The following is a 17,790-nucleotide window of genomic DNA, read 5'->3' as shown; positions in this document are numbered from 1 at the left end:
TGGTGTGAGGGGTTCTGAGGGTTGTGTTTGCGTTCTTTCCGAGTACGTCCTGCCTCTCCGCTTCCGGGGTACTCGGGCCGATCTCTCCTGTGTCTCCCTCCACAGCGGGAGAAAGGCGGGGCAGTCTCGTCCAATTAGGACCGGAACGGGTAGGGAATCAACCACTCCCGCTGTCGTGTGGACGGTTCCCCTGGTGGTGGTCATTGTGAGTTCAGTGGTGGGGTAGTCTCTGGTGTCTCCATGGACACAGGTAACCGGAGGACTTTCCCTGAAGTCCGACCCGATGGGCCCACCAGATCCTTGTGTACCAGGGTGGTCCGGCTACCGGAATCTAGCAGAGCTTCTACATCATGGTGATTCACCGTCACCGGGCAGTGGGGGGTCGGTCCTGGGCGTCATCCATGACTCCCACGAGCGAAGCAAAAAGGTGGGTGGGTGGTGCGCTGGAGGTCCCAGCCGTGGGCAAGGTTCATCCACCGGTTCCCCACACTGCAGGAGAGGTGTCCATCTCCCCACACGGTAACACTGGGCGTTTTGCTCCCCGGAGTCCTCTTGGGCCGGCGGGGGTCGGGCTCTCCCTGGAGCCTGGACAGCTCCTAAAGTGGCGGGTTGGGTCCTTGGGGTTCGTTGGACAGCCTCCTCCCACTGTGGCGTGGACGCACTCTGTGCCCCTTCCGGGAAGCCTGAAAATCTCTGTCGTGGCTTGGTATCTTTCCACGGCTCCACAGTCAGGTCCGCTGTAGTCAGGCCTGTGGCTGATGAGTCGTTTCGCCTCATAAGGCAGGGCCCGTAAGTATTTGTCACCACAACGGCCTCCACTACTGCAGCTGCCGTACTCTTCTCCGGTACCAGCCATCTCCGCGTGATCCGGACAAGTTCGTGCTCTGGGCACGAGGAGGCGGTTGGGTTGAAAGATAGCTGTGGAACCGCTGGGCCATGCCGAACTTGGTGAGTCCACTTTGCTGAGGATCTCCGCCTTTAGTGATCGTAGTCAGTCCCGGTCGGGGCCAGGTCGGACAGCATTCAGCGACTCCCCCGACAGAAAGGGGGCTAGCAGTCCAACCCACTGTACCTTGGGCCACGCTTCCCTAGTGGCTGTGGCTTCAAAGGCGTACAGATACGCCTCAACGTCATCTGAGGCCCCCATCTTAGATATAAAGTCACTCGCTCTTATTGGGCGGTCCTTACAAACAGCCAACTGTCTCTGCAATTGTAGTTCCTCCGCCTTCAGGAGGTTGGCTCTCCTTTGCTCCTCCAGGAGAGCCATGTTCGCTTGCGTCTGGGCTTGCTGGCCGGCCACCAGGGCTTCCAACACGGCCTCCATCTTTTTTCTCTGGGAGGGGTTTATGGCCAATTCGGAAAACCGGGATATCAAACGGTCGGTGTCCTTCTCTGACATGCACTGTTAGCGTCTGAACGTACCCGCATTCTCCACCATATGTGATATCATGAGAGGCTACACGGCTCTCGGCGGGACAGTTCAGCAGTGCAAGGACACAAAGTTAGAGTGTAACAAAGGTTTTTAATATTGTTCTTGGGAATTAACACAAAATGATAAGCCAAGTTCAAAAAGGTAACTCAGGATAATGGTTGCTCTTGCAACAGTCCAAACTTAAACAATGTCTCTTCAAACCAAAAATCATAAACCTGATTCCCTCAGGTAAATCTCTTCTTGAAAAACAGGTCTTCAGCCTTACTTTTAGACAGCGTCGCAGCCGTGGCCTATCGTCGGTAAGAACTATCTTATGTCTTCAGGTAAGTATTCCAGTCTTCAGGTAGTATTCCAGTTCTTCAATCCTCCCATGGAAAGTGCCGCTTCGATCCTCTGGATCTCTGAGCACAACTTGAGCTTGTCTCCCAAACAACCTCCTCACCAACTGTGTCCTGGGCTTTAAGCTGCCTTCAGCTCATCAGGCCCTGATTGGTCTCAGGTGTGTTGGGATGCCGGGTGCTGAGGGGTGGAGTTCCCAACTCCACCGCAGATGGTGCCAACATGCCCGTGACTGCAGCCATCTCAGGGGTACGTAGCGGCCCTCCAGAACGCAGCCTCTCGTGACATCACAATATATATATATATATATATTTATGTGTGTGTGTGTGTGTGTGTGTGTGATCCCGCGTTTCCCAAGTGAACTTGCGGTGTCGCGAGAATCCAGCTGCTGTACAAGGTAATGTATTTGGAATTATAACGCATACAAGTTAGTTGCTGAGATCTCAGAACATGAGCACATTAGATGATCATTCAGCTTTTTTTTATTTCAATTTTTTTTACTTAGCTTTTAAATAAAACCTAAGGTTAATAAGCTGGAATTTTTTCTTCAAATACTCATGTGTTTGAAAGTATATACTATAGTTTATGTCCTGTTTTGATGAAAATTATTATGTCCTTCCCCTATCGGACATAAAGAAACAAAATAATAACAAAAATAGAAGGTATTAAAAATTAAAAACAATGTTTTTGTGTATATTATTCTAATATATGAACGATATAATCAATGTTAAAGATAAAGGTATCAAAATTTATTTTCAAAATAAGTGTGCTGTACACATTTAGCTGAAGATCACATATCATAGCTTCTAGCTTTACAAAAATGGGAAATGGGAAACATTATACCGTACAAACACTGGTGAGTGTGTAAATACTGTAGTGTACAATAGTGTAGATCTTTTTTTTTATATCAAACAATACCACAATAAACATATTTAAACTGTGGTAATTCTCCTGACATTCTTGAAGCTTTTCTCTAGGCACACATGGGCTTGGTTCTCACTGTGTAGAGACTGGCTGCTGGAGGAGGACACAACATCAGGGACCTGGGGCACACCATCAGATTTAGATTTTAGTGGCAATACACAGGTATTTTTCTGCAGCACTGTAGATGGAAAACAATCACAGAGAGTATAGTATAGTTGCCAAACAATCACATTACAATCATTACAATCAGTACACAGTACAATCAGTACAATTCATTATTTGATACCAGAATATTACACAATGTATCAATGCAGGATGTCCAGAATCAATATAACAACAGGTAACTTGCATTACAGGTAAGGCCAAGAAAGCAGAATAACCTCATCAACATTGACAGGCTGTAATCTCATCAGGATAACTGCAATATTTAATTTTAATCCATCCTATTACATAAAGTGTTTACTAGCTCTGTATTTTTTTTTTGTATTATGTTACAGTATATGTTTACCCCATTTACTAAACATTATGTAAACTTTGCATTACAGGTAACCATTTTACAAGCCATGCTGCAGGGTTTAAGGATTTTCAGTGGATTGTTTTTCCTACTATTCCAATCTTTCATTGGCTTCATTTACTGTACATACAATATGAATATGGGTTACCAGACTTTTGAAGCTTGCTTATGTTGTGTAATCCGTCACAGTGAACATCTAGTCTGCAACGCTTTTTGTCAGAGTAACGTTGTTGAGAACCAATCTAAAATAAAGTGCATTACTAAGCAATCATAGTCTAACATTGACAAAATAATTATACAGACTGGTCTGGTGTAATAAAATCGATTCAACTGATTGATTTTCATATTGCATGCAAATTAATGGAAACCAATATGTTCCTTAAATGGCATCAAAAACATCCAAAAATCTTAAAAAATGCATAGCATGCATTCAAAAATGGTTGGAAAAAATGTAAAGTGCATATACAGTGTGTATGTATGTATGCATGTATGTATATATGTATATATGTGTATATATATATATATATATATATATATATATATATATAATTTTTACAGTATTTGTAGTTAGGGAGCTACAGCTAAAATACACAAACATACTGAAAAGGTTCTTTAAGGTGACTAAAGCTATATTAAATAATCTGTTACATGTATTGACCGCTATCAGAGTTTTTTTAAACTGTAATTTTGATACTGTCATATTAGGCAGGAACTTTAGGCTAAAACCTCATCATGTAAGAAACAACATTTTTAAACTCCCAACAGAAATATTGTGGTAATTTAGTGTTATAGGTTTGTAAAATCTGACTTACCAATTAGTACAGTTATTTTAATTCTACAGTTTGACAGAATAAATTGATCTACTTATTTGTATGGACAGATGTTCTGCTGCCAACAGTGTTATTGTGATTAAACAGTTTTAAAAATGATCATGGTGAGCCATGTGGGTCTCTCTCACCTGTGGGTCCCTCACTAGAGTATCCCAGGTTGACCTTCCCCCTTGTCGCCTCAGCAACCAAGCTTCTCCCACTCACTGATTGGTCAAACCTGAAATTGCCCAAATGAATGGTCCAATGGAAAAGATAACCTTTAGCTCAGATAAGGAAGAGCCACTTTGTCAGACGCTATGCTGTTGTGAACAGACAATTTTCTTTTCTCACAAAGCTGCAGTATATCAGGGGGCCTCTGCATTATTTTCATCATAAAGTGCTTTGACAGATAAAAAATGAACATCATCATTTTTCAGTGCATTTTATTAGACGCAACCAAAGTGCTCAACTCCCACTTCAGTGTGCTCAATGGAAAAGCTACAGCTGCATGGAAAATGCTGACAACTATAATGTGTTATATATCCGCTTCTTAAATGAGCTAAGGACTAATTAAGTTGTTACAAAATGTAATGACTATTTAATGCATGTAATTTCAAATTCATGTCTTCAATTTTCTTTTATAATGAGGAACAATAAAAGCCCCTTCATTGTCAAAAAAAAGTTGTAAATATGTAAGAAATAAGTTTTTAACCGAGATTCAAGCGGAGCTTTCATATTTACTTATGTAAAGTAAAAATGAACTCTACATCTCTGCTTGTTTCACAGATTATTGGCAGCTACTTTCTCCTCAAGTCAGACACTTACACTTAGGACTCTACAAGTTAATCTTAAAGTTGTTCCAAGGTTTTCATTGTTTGAAATATAGACTCACAAACCAAGCTTTGTCTAGAAAAAGCACTCTTAAATCTTACCTTGTTGTCTCCTGTGGGCTCGGTTCTGAAAGATTAAAAAAAATAGGCATTACGTTTACAAAATTATTATGAGCTATCCGCCAATAATTATTCTCATTGGCATTGACCACAGAACCATTGTGCTTGCTTACTGCATTTACAGCAATATGAGAGCTGTAAATGTCCCGCCGTTTATTAGTTTAGGGTTCTGCACTAATATCATAGCCTCCAGTCAGTTTGCAGTTCAACAGCAAAAGCTGGAGCTGAGTGTTAATGAGTTTTGTAACACAGCTTCATGGTTGTCTTTGCCAAAGGTCCAACTGGCTACGGCAAAAACACAACAATATAACAATGATGCAGATGGCACTTGCCTCAGGAGACATATAAACTGCTTCTTTTACAGGGAGAAAAATTGCCTTTGTCATATTATAAATTCATGCTGTCACGCTGGCCAAAGTCTCTGTGGATGACTATATTAGATCCCTTCTATATTCCCAATAATTTCAAACCATACATTACTCCCCAGCATTGATGCGGATTACTCAAGAAGAGCTTAATGGCTTGGAAGCATGCCATATCCTCTAACATGTGAAACATCCTCATGAAGTTAATTTAACCTGCTCAGGGATTTTACAATAAAGCTGTAAGGACGACAGTGAAGGAGGTATCAGACGTTTCAGGTACAGAATCAGCTGCCGGAGGAAAAAGGTCACACCTGCTTTATGATAATCCTTTTACTCCAAACCAGAGCCATGATTTGCAATGGACCAGACTCAGTCACAGGGATTAAACGGACTTTTAAATGTGTGACTTAGGGCCACTTTTTGTTATCATGAACAAACTTCCTCCGTCTCCTTGTGCTATATAGCATAACGATCCCTTCGGAGATGGCACTACAAAAACATCTCTGCAACATCCCTCCTTCCTGGTCAGATGTTTTTTACAACATCACACCACTTTATTTCTTTGACTTGCCAACAGGCATCGACCTCACTCTTTGGACAAGTGACAAACTTGTCCGAACGTCACATCACAAAATTCTCTGTTGGGTAATGAGCTCTAAAAGTGTTGCAGTAAAACTGTCTCACTGTGTGGTTGTTTTTAAAACCTTATTAATGGGCTTCTCAGAAATTCCTGAGCCATGCAATATGGTACTGCCTTAGTCACCTTTAGACTAAAAAAATTAAAAGTCAACATTTCTCTCTTACAGGAATAGTTCAACATTTTGGAAATTATGCCCAGTGGCAGTTTTGCAGAGAGTTAGATGAGACAAGTGATACCCCCCATTGTCGGTCAGTTTAATATACGTAAGCTGGTGTTTTTCCAAAAATGTGCAACTATTCCTTTTAAATCTACAGAACAATCGGTGTCGAAAAAAGCGTAATGTAACACTGTCTCATCTGGCAGTAATCAGGTGTGAGTCAGGACGTCATGTTCCCCAAGGTACAATTTCTGCCATTGTAGCAACAGTTATAATCCTTTCAGCATACAGGTTGGTGTCATGGTCCCTTTTTTTAATCCAAGGGTGACTTTTCTGCAACATCCTGTAGTACTTTTTCTTGGCTAGCATTTGATAGAAGGCAATACAATAGCACAAATTTCAAAGTAGATGTTTTGGGGGGGGTTTTCTCTCTCAAAGAGCACAGGAGAGATTTGTAAGTTGTAGCAGAAAAAAACATGCTACTTAATTTCAGTTGAACTTAGAAAACTACTCAACAAAGTTAGTGTAATTGCAGTGACAGAAGTATCTTTGCATATTCACACTAATGTCTTGCTCAGGACCACCTCTGCACCTGTAGTTGTTCAGGCCAGGCTGAGGACTAACAGTCATTCCTTTTTCCTGTTCAAATTGTTCCAGTTTTTCTTGCCTATAAAACCTCCAACCCTGCAGCCATAAAGTATGCATACTTCTCTAACCTTTGTGCTGCTGCTCTTTCCTAAGAAGAAAAGCTTTGTGGTGACAATTATGTTCTACCTTTGTCAGAAAATATATAGCGTGCCCTTGGTGAAGGTCAGCATGGGGCAGTGCCGAGTCACAGCGTGTACCGTGCATCTTCTTCATTATACTTTAATCACTGTTTCTGTACTGGAGACGTGTAGGGGGAGGTGACATTTTTTCACCTCGAGCAATTCAAGTAAGAGAAAAGTGCATACTTGCTTGTGTCCTTTGTCTATACCAGAGGACAGTGCAGATGCAGAGCAGGAGGAGCAGCAGAACGGCAGAGAGGGAGGCTGTTACCGCCACAGGGACTTTGCAGTCATCTCCCTCCTGCACCACCTCTGCAACTGAAGAGAGAAGATTTCTTCAATGTTTTGGTAAAGAAATGCTGAAACAGTGTTGTTACTTTGCAATTCAATTACAGATTTGCAGACAAGGGGTAAAGAAAGGTGTGTTCAATTTTCTGTTTTAATTTGCAGTAGTATGCATGAGGGTGTTTGCCGAGGGAAGTGGATTTCAAGAAAATGTTACAACTATAAATGGAACAAGATAGTAATGCAGTATTTGCATTTTGGGCTTGAGAGAAGTTGGCTCTGTGATGCAAACTCATGCAATTTTGATCTAGCAGCTCCTTTCTGTTCTACTCGTCCACTCTTCTCTTTAATAGTAATGCTCAGTGATGATTCACTGGCCTCCCAAAAGACAAAGGGACAGAAAAGAAGAAAAAACAAAGTGAAACACACAAAGACAGCCAGGTTAAAAAAAAAGAGAAAAGGAATGTAGAGATAGATAACTAAACTAGGACGGAACAAAGGGAGACTAACGGCGCATGGGTGTTTAATTGTAAAACACAAAGGCTGTGTTCTCTCACCCACTGTCAGGCGGACGCTGCTCTTCAGTGGTGTGGGGAGGGCAGACACAGAGGCCAGACAATCCACATTAGAGCTCTGTGCTGCTGTGAAGCTGAGGTTGCTGGTCACATTAAAGAGGCTCTTCCCCAACTCTTCACTACTGATGTTGTATTCACCCTGGCTCACCTTTGCACCAATCCCAGCGCCCAGAGAAATAATTAGTATTATTCTTATTCTGCTTACTAATTACAATCTGGCTCAATAGTATTTAAAGGAAGAATACAAATGTAAAAATTGCTTTGGAGATGACATCTGTTTTTCTCTTTGTTTTAGATTTGTTCAGCACATAGCTGAAACGCTCCATTAAGAAGCAGATCAGTGTGGCTGTAGTTCACACCAATGTAATGAAGCACAATACCATTTGGTTATTGGTACTTAGCACCAAACAATTACACTTGAGAAAATTCTCATAATTCATTGTAAAAAAATCCTTATATTTGGAAATGTCTTTCCAGATATAATGACATGATAATCCTAAGACTTTGGTTGGACCCGTAGTGCAGTTTTCTAAAGGGTCTGAAAGAGTCTTTAGGCAACTTTCTCCAAACAAAAAGCCTGAGAGTAATCATGTACCTGCATTTGCACCTTCTCTGGCTCTGCACAGGCACACACTTTTTGAATTCGTGCTGTTTTGCATGGGTAAATGCAATGAATGTGGTTGCGTTAAAATGTGTACAAAGAGAACTGAATTTTGTAAGAAATGGACAACACAAGTTTGCTCTGTTTTGCCTCGTGTAATGCTATAAACCAAATGAAACGGAGTGCATTGTACTGTATTGGTGTTACAGCTGATAAAACAGGTTTTTTTTGTTAAGTGGTCGGTCACTTCATTTCTAAATCTATTTGTGTGTCTAAATGAAGCATTGCAACAGTGTACCTTGATCTTGATAAGTGTTTTCTTAATATATAATGCTTCGCTAAGTATTCAAAATAACAAAAGTAAGGAGGATGTACTTACCTTTTTGTTATTCACCTGCCATTGCAAAGTGGGTTGAGGATACCATCCTGCTGCTTGGCATTCAAACAGGACCAACTGACCCTTGAAAGCCAACTTGTCCTCCCCAAGGACTCTCACGCTGCCCTTTTCTGCAATGAAAAGAAAGTACATACACAAACTTAAAAATGTTCTTATTTATGAGCTTGTATGCATCTAAATGTACTTTTGTATATTTGTACATGCATGAGATTGTTAAGTGATAAGTTTATGAATAGCGACACCGGGTAGGAATCTAGGAATTTCTGCTTTAATGTACGTTGTTGCATGCACCCATCTGTACCCAAGATGAGTGTCACTTCTCCAGTTGTCCTGCTTACTTTCAAAGATTGATCACATTTTTCAAAGACTCAATTGCCTGACGAATGCTTAAGCTTTTTCCTTTTCAACTCCTTCCCTACCAGCCAAATAAACCACTTAAGGTCCTGGAAGATACAGTATCTCAAATGTGAAGTCTACTGTCTGGCAGAATGAAAGGCGGTGGATGCGACAGACAATTGCTACAGACAGAAAGATAATTACAGAAGCTTTGGTGCTTCGTCAAATAAAATGACATGTCTGTGTTGATTCAGGTTGAAATCCCTAGATGTTTTGTGTGCATTATTGGCTGTCCCTTTTATCCAGGGTTTTTTATTTGATGCCTGATTTGGTGTCATAAACATCCTACCAATCAATTCTAAAAGAGTGTACTCTGGCCGCTCTTAGAGAATCTCAGCACCATTGGAAAAAAAGGTTGGCGAGGAACCAGAAGCCTCATTTGCACTGACTGATGAGGGGCTCTGGGAGATCATAGCAGATTGATACATCTTAACAGAGTAAGGGACGACATCAGCTCTCTCTCCCAAAGCTCCAATTTAAGTGATCCCTAAAATAAGTTTCATAAGGTTGGTTAATCACTGTAGGGAAACTCTGAAGACTGTTGGCTGCTCTGGCATGCGGTGTGAGGCCGGGAGCCCCCATCCAACTCTAATTCCACTGATATTTTAGCAGGGGTCCTAAGAAGGTCATTTTTTATGTCTATGTGCAGGATTGATGTGTGTATGTGCACAAAGGTTGTCTAACATGAAAAGCATATATTTATATATATATAACACATGCACTGTATGTTTGGGTGGGAATGTATTTCAATGAGAAGGGAATTCTTCCTCTATGGGCCAAACATCCCAGCATGTTCACTCTTTATATTGAAGAGTTCTCCTCTTCTGCAGCTCTAGCATTCACTGCAGACCCTTTTTGTACTCAGCAGCACGTGCAACCACATTGATTTACTCAAGTGAAGTGTGTGTGTGTGGGGACCTTGTTGTCATATTTACATCATCTTTATATTGGACAATTAAAGCAGGGAGTGTGGATGATAGCACACAGAGTCAACCAGCCCCTTGTGGATTTGTGGTTTTATTCCAACAGTATATTTGAAACTGCAGTACACAAATCACAGGCAGAGTTGCTGACTGTTAACTGGGCGTGCCAGCATGCACAATTAATTCAAAGGCTATGTCAGGCCATAGTGATCCTCTGCATCCAGACTGGAGGGCCTGATTCACCATGCACTACTGTTAATGGCTGCATATGTCAGTGGGGATTTGTGGCACTGGCAGCAATGAAGGCTCTTACAGTAATATATTGGAGGCGATGGGTCATTGGTTTTGTTTCCTCTCGCTTTTTGCAGAGAGGATGTTTCCACACAGATTTTTTTTTTTTTTTAGCTGAGCTCTCAACTCAGTTTGTACATACTGCAGATGCAAATAAGCTGAATGATAAGGTCAAGAGAAGCCCAGGTCCAGGCAATTATTGACACGTTTGCAAAAGAAGTTATCATCTAGTTTGAGGCATGCCACCTCCAGCTAAAACTTTGCTGTGTGAATAAATAGCACCGAGTGGTCAATAGCTTCCCAGAGATGCATGTCATTAATTAGTTATCTGCTCACATATTATGTTTTTCATCAAGCAATCTTTGAACTAAAAGGCCGCACAAAACTTTGATCTTTCTTTTTAATTAAGTTTATATATATATATATATATATATATATATATATATATATATTCTTATCCACTCTCCCTAACAAGCTTGACTACCCTGCCTTCAGCAAAAAGGAAAAATTGCATAACCCTTACCTCCCTTTCAACCATAATATAATAATTATTTTTTTTACAGTCCAAAATATGCGTGGAAATGAAAATGTTTCTGAATGGTATGGTCAATTTAAGGGAAATTGCTCTAACTTGGATGTTTGGACAGTTTTAGTTGTTTAAATGTTTTTTTTTTTGGTTATTACTATCTTTAGTCTCACTTGTTAAAATGCTGCAGTGCTTTCCAGCTTGAGATATCAACACCATCAAAACTGCAGAGAAGTACTGATTCTTATCAAGTCCTGACTCCTAATGGGCCACCCAGGCATACCCACTTTGGCACAGCACATCTGCATACACATATACACTAGGAGAGGAGAGGAGATTGGCTGCAGCTTCAGCCTGTAAATCCTGCTCTGCTGCTTGGTCTGACTGGCATGGAGTCCAGTGCCTTCCACCTGGTATTTATATCTGATACCCAATCAATTCCAATCCCAGACACCACCCACACTAACATAAAAAATGTCAAAGAGACCATCAAACATGCCTGGGCCAGTGTACTCCACCACACAGACACAAATGACATCTCACCCATGATATACACCCTGATTGGTCACTCAGTCGCTTGTTTAGCTGCTTTTACAGAAAACGTTCATTCTTGAATGCCCACTTCGAAGGCACTAAATTAGCATGAGTGTATGGACATACAGACCTTGTACAAACAGGCTTGCTGTTTTCCTATCAATACCCTGGAGGTCACAGGTCACTTGTCCCTGGTTGTGCCTCTGTGTGTTTTTCAGGACAAACACCCAGCTGTCCCCCTGTGAGACACTGCTTTTTTCGGCCATCACATTTGGGTTGATGGAAGGCAGGACACCAATCTCCTTGGAGATAGTGAGAACCGATGTTCCATTCAGCAGCCACACCATAACGGTCCAGTGAGTGTTGGAGGTACTGCAGGTAAGCCGGGCCTCCTCTCCTTGCAGCACGGTTAGTGTTCCAGGTGACAGCTTCATCTGAGCTCCGACTGCTAAAAGTCCAAAGACAGACAGATGTAAAATACATTCCAAGTCCTTCCATGTTAAGAGTCTGAAACAGTTTTCATAATAAGTAAAGCCAAATCAAATCACCTATCTCCACCAATCAATCTAGGGCTGAACAATTTCTTGGCTGAGTGCAGTATAGATATAAACAGTTTTATATCTATTGAGTGCAGTGGCTTCCTGGAGTTCTGTTTTCACCTAGAAGTTGCCAGGCAACCAGCGGAAACTCTGTAGATCCAAAAACATCAAACTACTCCTTTAACAAAACCCAATAAGATTCAGTAATATAACAATGATATATTAAGTAATATTAAGCAAATAGAATTAAGAAGCTGGCTCTGCAATATACAAAACATAAACTACACTATTTTACTATTGACCTGATCCGAAAATCCCTTTTTTGCAATGCAAACTGACTCCTTCAAATATGATCTCAAATAAAATTTGCAATATGTGTATACAGTAAGATATTATTTGTACAGAAATACAATATATTATTTGAGAAGAGACTTTGCATTTTATAGTCAAGGGATTAACTGAAATTGGTGTAGTAAAGAAAAGCCATAAATGTGGTGGAGAATTAGTGACCAGTAAGTTGAGGCATTCACTCATTTAGTTCAAAGAACAGAAAACTTAATTATTCAGTGGCATTGTTTAAGTCAAAAGGGAATATTAATTATTTCTTTTTTTGTTATGAATTGGAAGACGGAGTGAATGAAAGAAAGAAAGAAAGAGAAATAAAGCCTTAAAGGGATAAAGAGACAAAGAAAGAAAATGACAGCACAACTTACTAAATGCGTTTCTTACTCAGGCTGTCCAGATGGAGATTGGTGATTTGGCCGGATGCATGAATAAGGGCAAATAGGATTTAGGGAAGAAATACTAACAAAAATAGGAGAGTGTAAAATAATCCTGTCCTGTCAAAAAAAAATATCTTTAAAAAAATAATTAAAAAATTGGGTATGACAGGTTATGCTGTAAACGGTTTAAATCTGAGCATGCGCGTGTCAAATCTTCACTTGACTTACAACTGGTAGCAACATAGCTCCCAAGCTGAATTTCAGTGTATCTTTGTGGCTTTCTGTCGATGACCAATAAAGGAGAAGAGGAGTTAATATTAATGGCAAACTATGAAATATGAAATAAGAGGTTGACACCGCAGTACTCGAGGTGATGTATAACTTGTTTGTGGTGAGCCAACTGCGTTACCTTACACAGAGAGTATGCAGAATCATAAATTATGCATCCATTTAGGAAATTAGGCTTGAGAAATATCTAGGCCAGCCAGTATGGTTATTTGTTTTCATTGCAATCAGACAACGGCAGTCTAATGAGCATAATTTGTGCATGCTCCTATTGGGACCATGAACCAATGACTCTGAAGTCCCCTGACCACTGACTACATTTAGCTGTTATCTAGATAGGCACATTAGGCAGCCATTTTAAAGAAAATTAATTATAAAGTGCAGATAGATTATTTGGCCCTCTAATTAAGAACCCCACAGCACTGAATTTGCGGCCATTAGTACAAGCACATTACTGGTATTTGTGACACATCTCCAATCAAACAAGCTGCTGTGTTTGTTTTGAGCTGAAATCAAACCTTGAATCCTGCATGAAAGTAGGAGCACTAACAGAGAAAAGACGTCCATGTTTAATAAGTCGATCCAGTTAATCCATTGTTGAACGGACCTGAAACAAAAAAAATTGAATTATTCCCTACAGAGGTTGAGCCAAATCACAAGTCTTCAGCCATGTTAGCAACAAAGCTCTAGGGATGATGTCTATCCTTTAGTCCACCATTTTGGTCCAGACTGAAATTTATCAACATCTACTGGATAGATTGCTATGAAATTTGCTATCCATGGCACTCCATGGTCCATATATTCCACGATTCTACGATATCATCACGATACTTATGTCACTATACGATGTTATTGCAATTTTAAAGCATACTGCAATATACTGCGATGTATTGCAATTTATTACCTTTTTTCCAGCTTAAAATCTTTCCCACTTTCAAATGATGTTGCCAAAAGGAAACTTTGTCAACATCTGTTTTATTTAAAAAGATACATTTCTGATCTTTGGTCATCTCACTTCAATTTTAGTGCTGCAAAATGGGATTGTCAGGCAGAAAAAATGATCTACACATATATAATAAAAGATCAGTACTTGCCGTCTGTGTATCGAGTCAGTATTGCCACAGAAAATATCGCAAAACTATGCCGTATCGATTTTTTCGCCCACCCCTATTTTCCAGTCAGCCTCAGCTGTACCTTGTGTTTAGTGCTGAGTAAAATATGTTAGCATGCTAACATGCTAAACTAAGATGGCAAACATGTTAAACACTATGCCTGCTAAACATCAGCATGTTAGCAGTGTGATTATGTTAGAATTAAGAACCCTTAGGGTTAGTCTTTTTGCAATCTAACCTTTTAACTTTACCTGGTAAATTACTTGTTGGTAAAGTTTTACCATACAGGTCAGAAAAATGTATGAAGCTTATAAGAGTTTGTTATATTTAATTCAATTCTTATTTTCTTCATTCTGAGCTTATCTCGTCCCTGTCCATTAATGTAATTTCAAACAACATTAAAGGTTTTCAAACATTAATTTCTGTTCTCCCAGCCTGTCTATGGTCCCTCAGTGGCTAGAAAGGATGATATGTGTAAACTGAACCCTGGGTATCCTGCTCTGCCTTTGAGAAATTATTGCTGAAATTATTGCTGATTTACTGACTGGAAATCAGCAATAATCTCTCCCCACTTTAAAGGGGGTTCTGAATCTGACCCTAACTGTTATCCACCATTTCTATCCTACCATGTCTTCCAAAGTTCTGGAGAAGCGTACAAAAACAGTTAAATGATTTCCTGAATAAAAGCATATAATATTTGACATGCAATCTGGTTTTCGGACGGGGCATGGGTGCATAACAGCCACCACAAAGGTCCTTGATGATGTAATTACAGCATTAGACAGCAAACAGGTCTGTATTGCCACTTTATAGACCTTGCCAAGGCCTTGACTCTGTTGACCATAGTATCCTCTTACACAAGCTTTCCAGTATGGCCTGTCCTCCTCTAGCTGTGACTGGTTTGCCAATTATCTCACAACGTGTACAACAATTGAAGGTTGAAAATATTATGTCAGACCCATTATTATCTCAAGGTGTGCCTCAAGGTCTATCTTGGGCCCAACCCTTTTTTCTATCTACATCAATGATATAGCCAGAGCTGTTGGAACCTCTCGGATTCATCTTTAGCATGATACCATTTTGTCTCAGTTGGTTCCTCTCTAATTCTGCGGCTTCTAGTCTTAAACTCAGCTTCACCAATATAGAACAGTTCTTTGATAACTCCAAAATCGTATTAATACCAGTAAGACAAAATGGATCCTTTTTAGCCGAAAACCGATCACGAGATCCACTACCAATCACCTGTATGAACGGTATGGCTTTGGAGTACGTCAATAAATATAAATATTAGGGGATTTGGTTGGATTCATCTCTGTCATTCAAAACACACATCAATAACCTTCAAGCAAAAGTCAAAGCTAGACTAGCCTTCTTTTTCGTAATAAAGCTTCCTACTCTGCTACCAAAGCACCCTTGTTAAGATGACAGTACTGCCAATTTTGGACTATGGTGATATTATTTACAAAATGGCACCAAACACAGCCCTAAAAAAACTTGACACAATCTACCATTCAGCCATTCGTTTTGCTACTAAGCACCCTTTCACCACTCATCATTGTGACCTGTACAACCTGGTGGGATGGCCCTCCCTTTACACCCGGCGGTACATCACTGGTTTCTTTATATACAAGAAGATCCTGGGCAAGACACCTCCCTATTTGTTATCTCTTCTTCATGCCGTTCAAACACCTATCACACAAGATCGAGTAATTTGATTAAATTTAGTACCTCCTACCTCTACTACCTTTGGACGTAATGCCTTCGCTTTGCGAGCGTACATGACGGAATACACTACAAAATACCCTGAAAATTACATCTCTGATCCCAATTTCCACCTTAAGCAAAAACCTCCAAAATTACATTGTTGACTCTGTTCCTGCTGACAATCATGAACCATATTTATACACACATATTTAAGCTCTTATTCTTTATCTCTTCGTGACTGTCTTTTTTTATTCAGTCGTTGTTCTATGTGTCATGCGTTTGACTATGTAAAGTTGTACAGTATGTTTATTTCCTTTTATTCAGTGCTTGTTCTATGTTCATGTGTTGACTATGTAAAGTTGTACAGTATGTTCATATCTATTTCTGTAGCCTCTTGGCCAGGTCATGTTGTAAAGGAGAATGGTTCTCAAACAGTTTACCTGGATAAATAAAGGTTAAATAAAATAAATAAAATAAAAGAAAATGAAAGCTCAGATTGGCCGATGTGGAATCTTGCTCCTTATGAGGTCATAAAGAGCAAGGTTACCTCCCCTTTATCTGTATTACCCGCCCAGAGAATTGACCCGCCCATGAGAAAGGGAGAGACATCATGGCTTTCAAACGAGCAAAGTGGCAACGACAGGCCCAATTGAAGAACAACACCCCACGTGATTTAATTTTTTTTGTAACTTGTTTTTCAAATGAAAGGTCACTGTCACAGGTTTGACATTTGTAGACAGGGAACCAAGATCATTTTTTTGTAAAAATTGGGATAGACTTTAGACAAACCAAAAAGAAGGATTTCTTTCATGTAGCTGGAGGGATTCTTTGGACATCCAGACCTTTTTTTCTGATAGACACAATAAGTGAGGAAAATTGCCTTGAAAGTAAAGTTCAAGGCAGTTAAAGAAAGTTCCCATTTTACCACAAATTTTATTTTTAGTCAAAGTGCAACAGTTTCAGTTAAATTGATTTAGGTCAGAGTATGATTACTTATTTAAAGGTTACCCAGTAAACCTTATGTTAAAATAACTTGCAGCACTGCACTGTCTTTCAACCATTTCTTTCACACACAGCATAAAGCAGCGTCTCCTGAATAATGTTAAAGTCAATGAACAATAAATAACCATGAATCCCATTGTGTTTGTCTGACTCACCTCAGTGTGGGGTCTCTGTGGATCAGCAGCAAGTTTCACACACAGTGGGTACATGTCAACGATGCTGCACCTTTCTCATGCTTGGTGCTTAGCTATGTCACCTAAAACTGTCCTGTTAAATATTACCAAACTCAGTGGGAACTTTGCCCCGTGTTACACACGGATGTAAATATAGAGTGACTTAGACTGCAAACAATACCCCTGGTAAGCCCCCAGTTCCCAGGGGGCCTAACAAGTAGACCTCCACCCTCTCTTTAAATTAATGGATTTGGACACACTGGATGATGAAGCCGTATGATAAGTATCTCATATGTACAGTATGATGTATAGGAGGATGACATGCTTTGATATCTTTTAGCCACACTAGCAGTGTTGTGCTGGATGGCAATGTCAGTCTGTTAGTTATTTTGGTCCAGACTGATTTATCTGAACAACTTTTGGATTAATCGAAATGTACAGATATTTATGTTCCCCAAAGGATGAATCCTGCTTACATTATGGCCTTTATTTTTTGACTTTCTAGCAAAATGTCTTAACCATTATTTGATTGATCAAATTTGTGGTGCTGATGGTCCTGAAATAAGATGGTGAACATGGTAAACATTATAACTACTAGCAGGTTAAACGAGAGACACTTAGGTATTCCTTCCTTTAAGTACGGTGCTATCTTGCGCTACATTGTTAATATAGACGAAAATACTTCTTTGGCCGGTACACCTTTGTGCTTCCTGTAATGATAGCTGTCAGTCAAGGTAGGCTAAGGTGGTTTGTGGTTGAGATTCCGTTGAAAGTGACCAATCGTATGGCCAGTGCCTCCTTGGTTTTCGCCCCCAAAATGTCAAAAGT

The 17,790-nt window shown here is 40.1% G+C and overlaps 1 protein-coding gene across 2 annotated transcripts; it reads right to left on the bottom strand.

Annotated features, from left to right (window-relative positions):
• Positions 1-2,482: 2,482 nt before the first annotated feature.
• On the bottom strand, positions 2,483-17,074 carry igsf5b (immunoglobulin superfamily, member 5b). Of its 2 annotated transcripts, none has more exons than XM_032510008.1 (9): positions 16,945-17,074; positions 13,490-13,578; positions 11,556-11,873; positions 8,738-8,865; positions 7,740-7,905; positions 7,084-7,215; positions 4,951-4,975; positions 4,168-4,256; positions 2,483-2,873 (listed from the first exon to the last, which is right to left on the bottom strand). In XM_032510008.1, exons 2-9 carry the CDS (start codon positions 13,536-13,538, stop codon positions 2,704-2,706), a joined length of 1,077 nt encoding a protein of 358 aa, XP_032365899.1. In that variant the 5' UTR covers positions 13,539-13,578; positions 16,945-17,074; the 3' UTR covers positions 2,483-2,703. The 2 variants fall into 2 exon arrangements, with proteins under 2 accessions (XP_032365899.1, XP_032365900.1); XM_032510009.1 differs by having other exon boundaries at positions 2,483-2,814.
• Positions 17,075-17,790: the final 716 nt, after the last annotated feature.

This window comes from Etheostoma spectabile, chromosome 3, assembly GCF_008692095.1.
Source record: "Etheostoma spectabile isolate EspeVRDwgs_2016 chromosome 3, UIUC_Espe_1.0, whole genome shotgun sequence".
Taxonomy (NCBI): Eukaryota; Metazoa; Chordata; class Actinopteri; order Perciformes; family Percidae; genus Etheostoma; species Etheostoma spectabile.
Note: the sequence above shows the minus strand (reverse complement) of the source record. Positions and strands in the feature narration are given on the sequence as shown.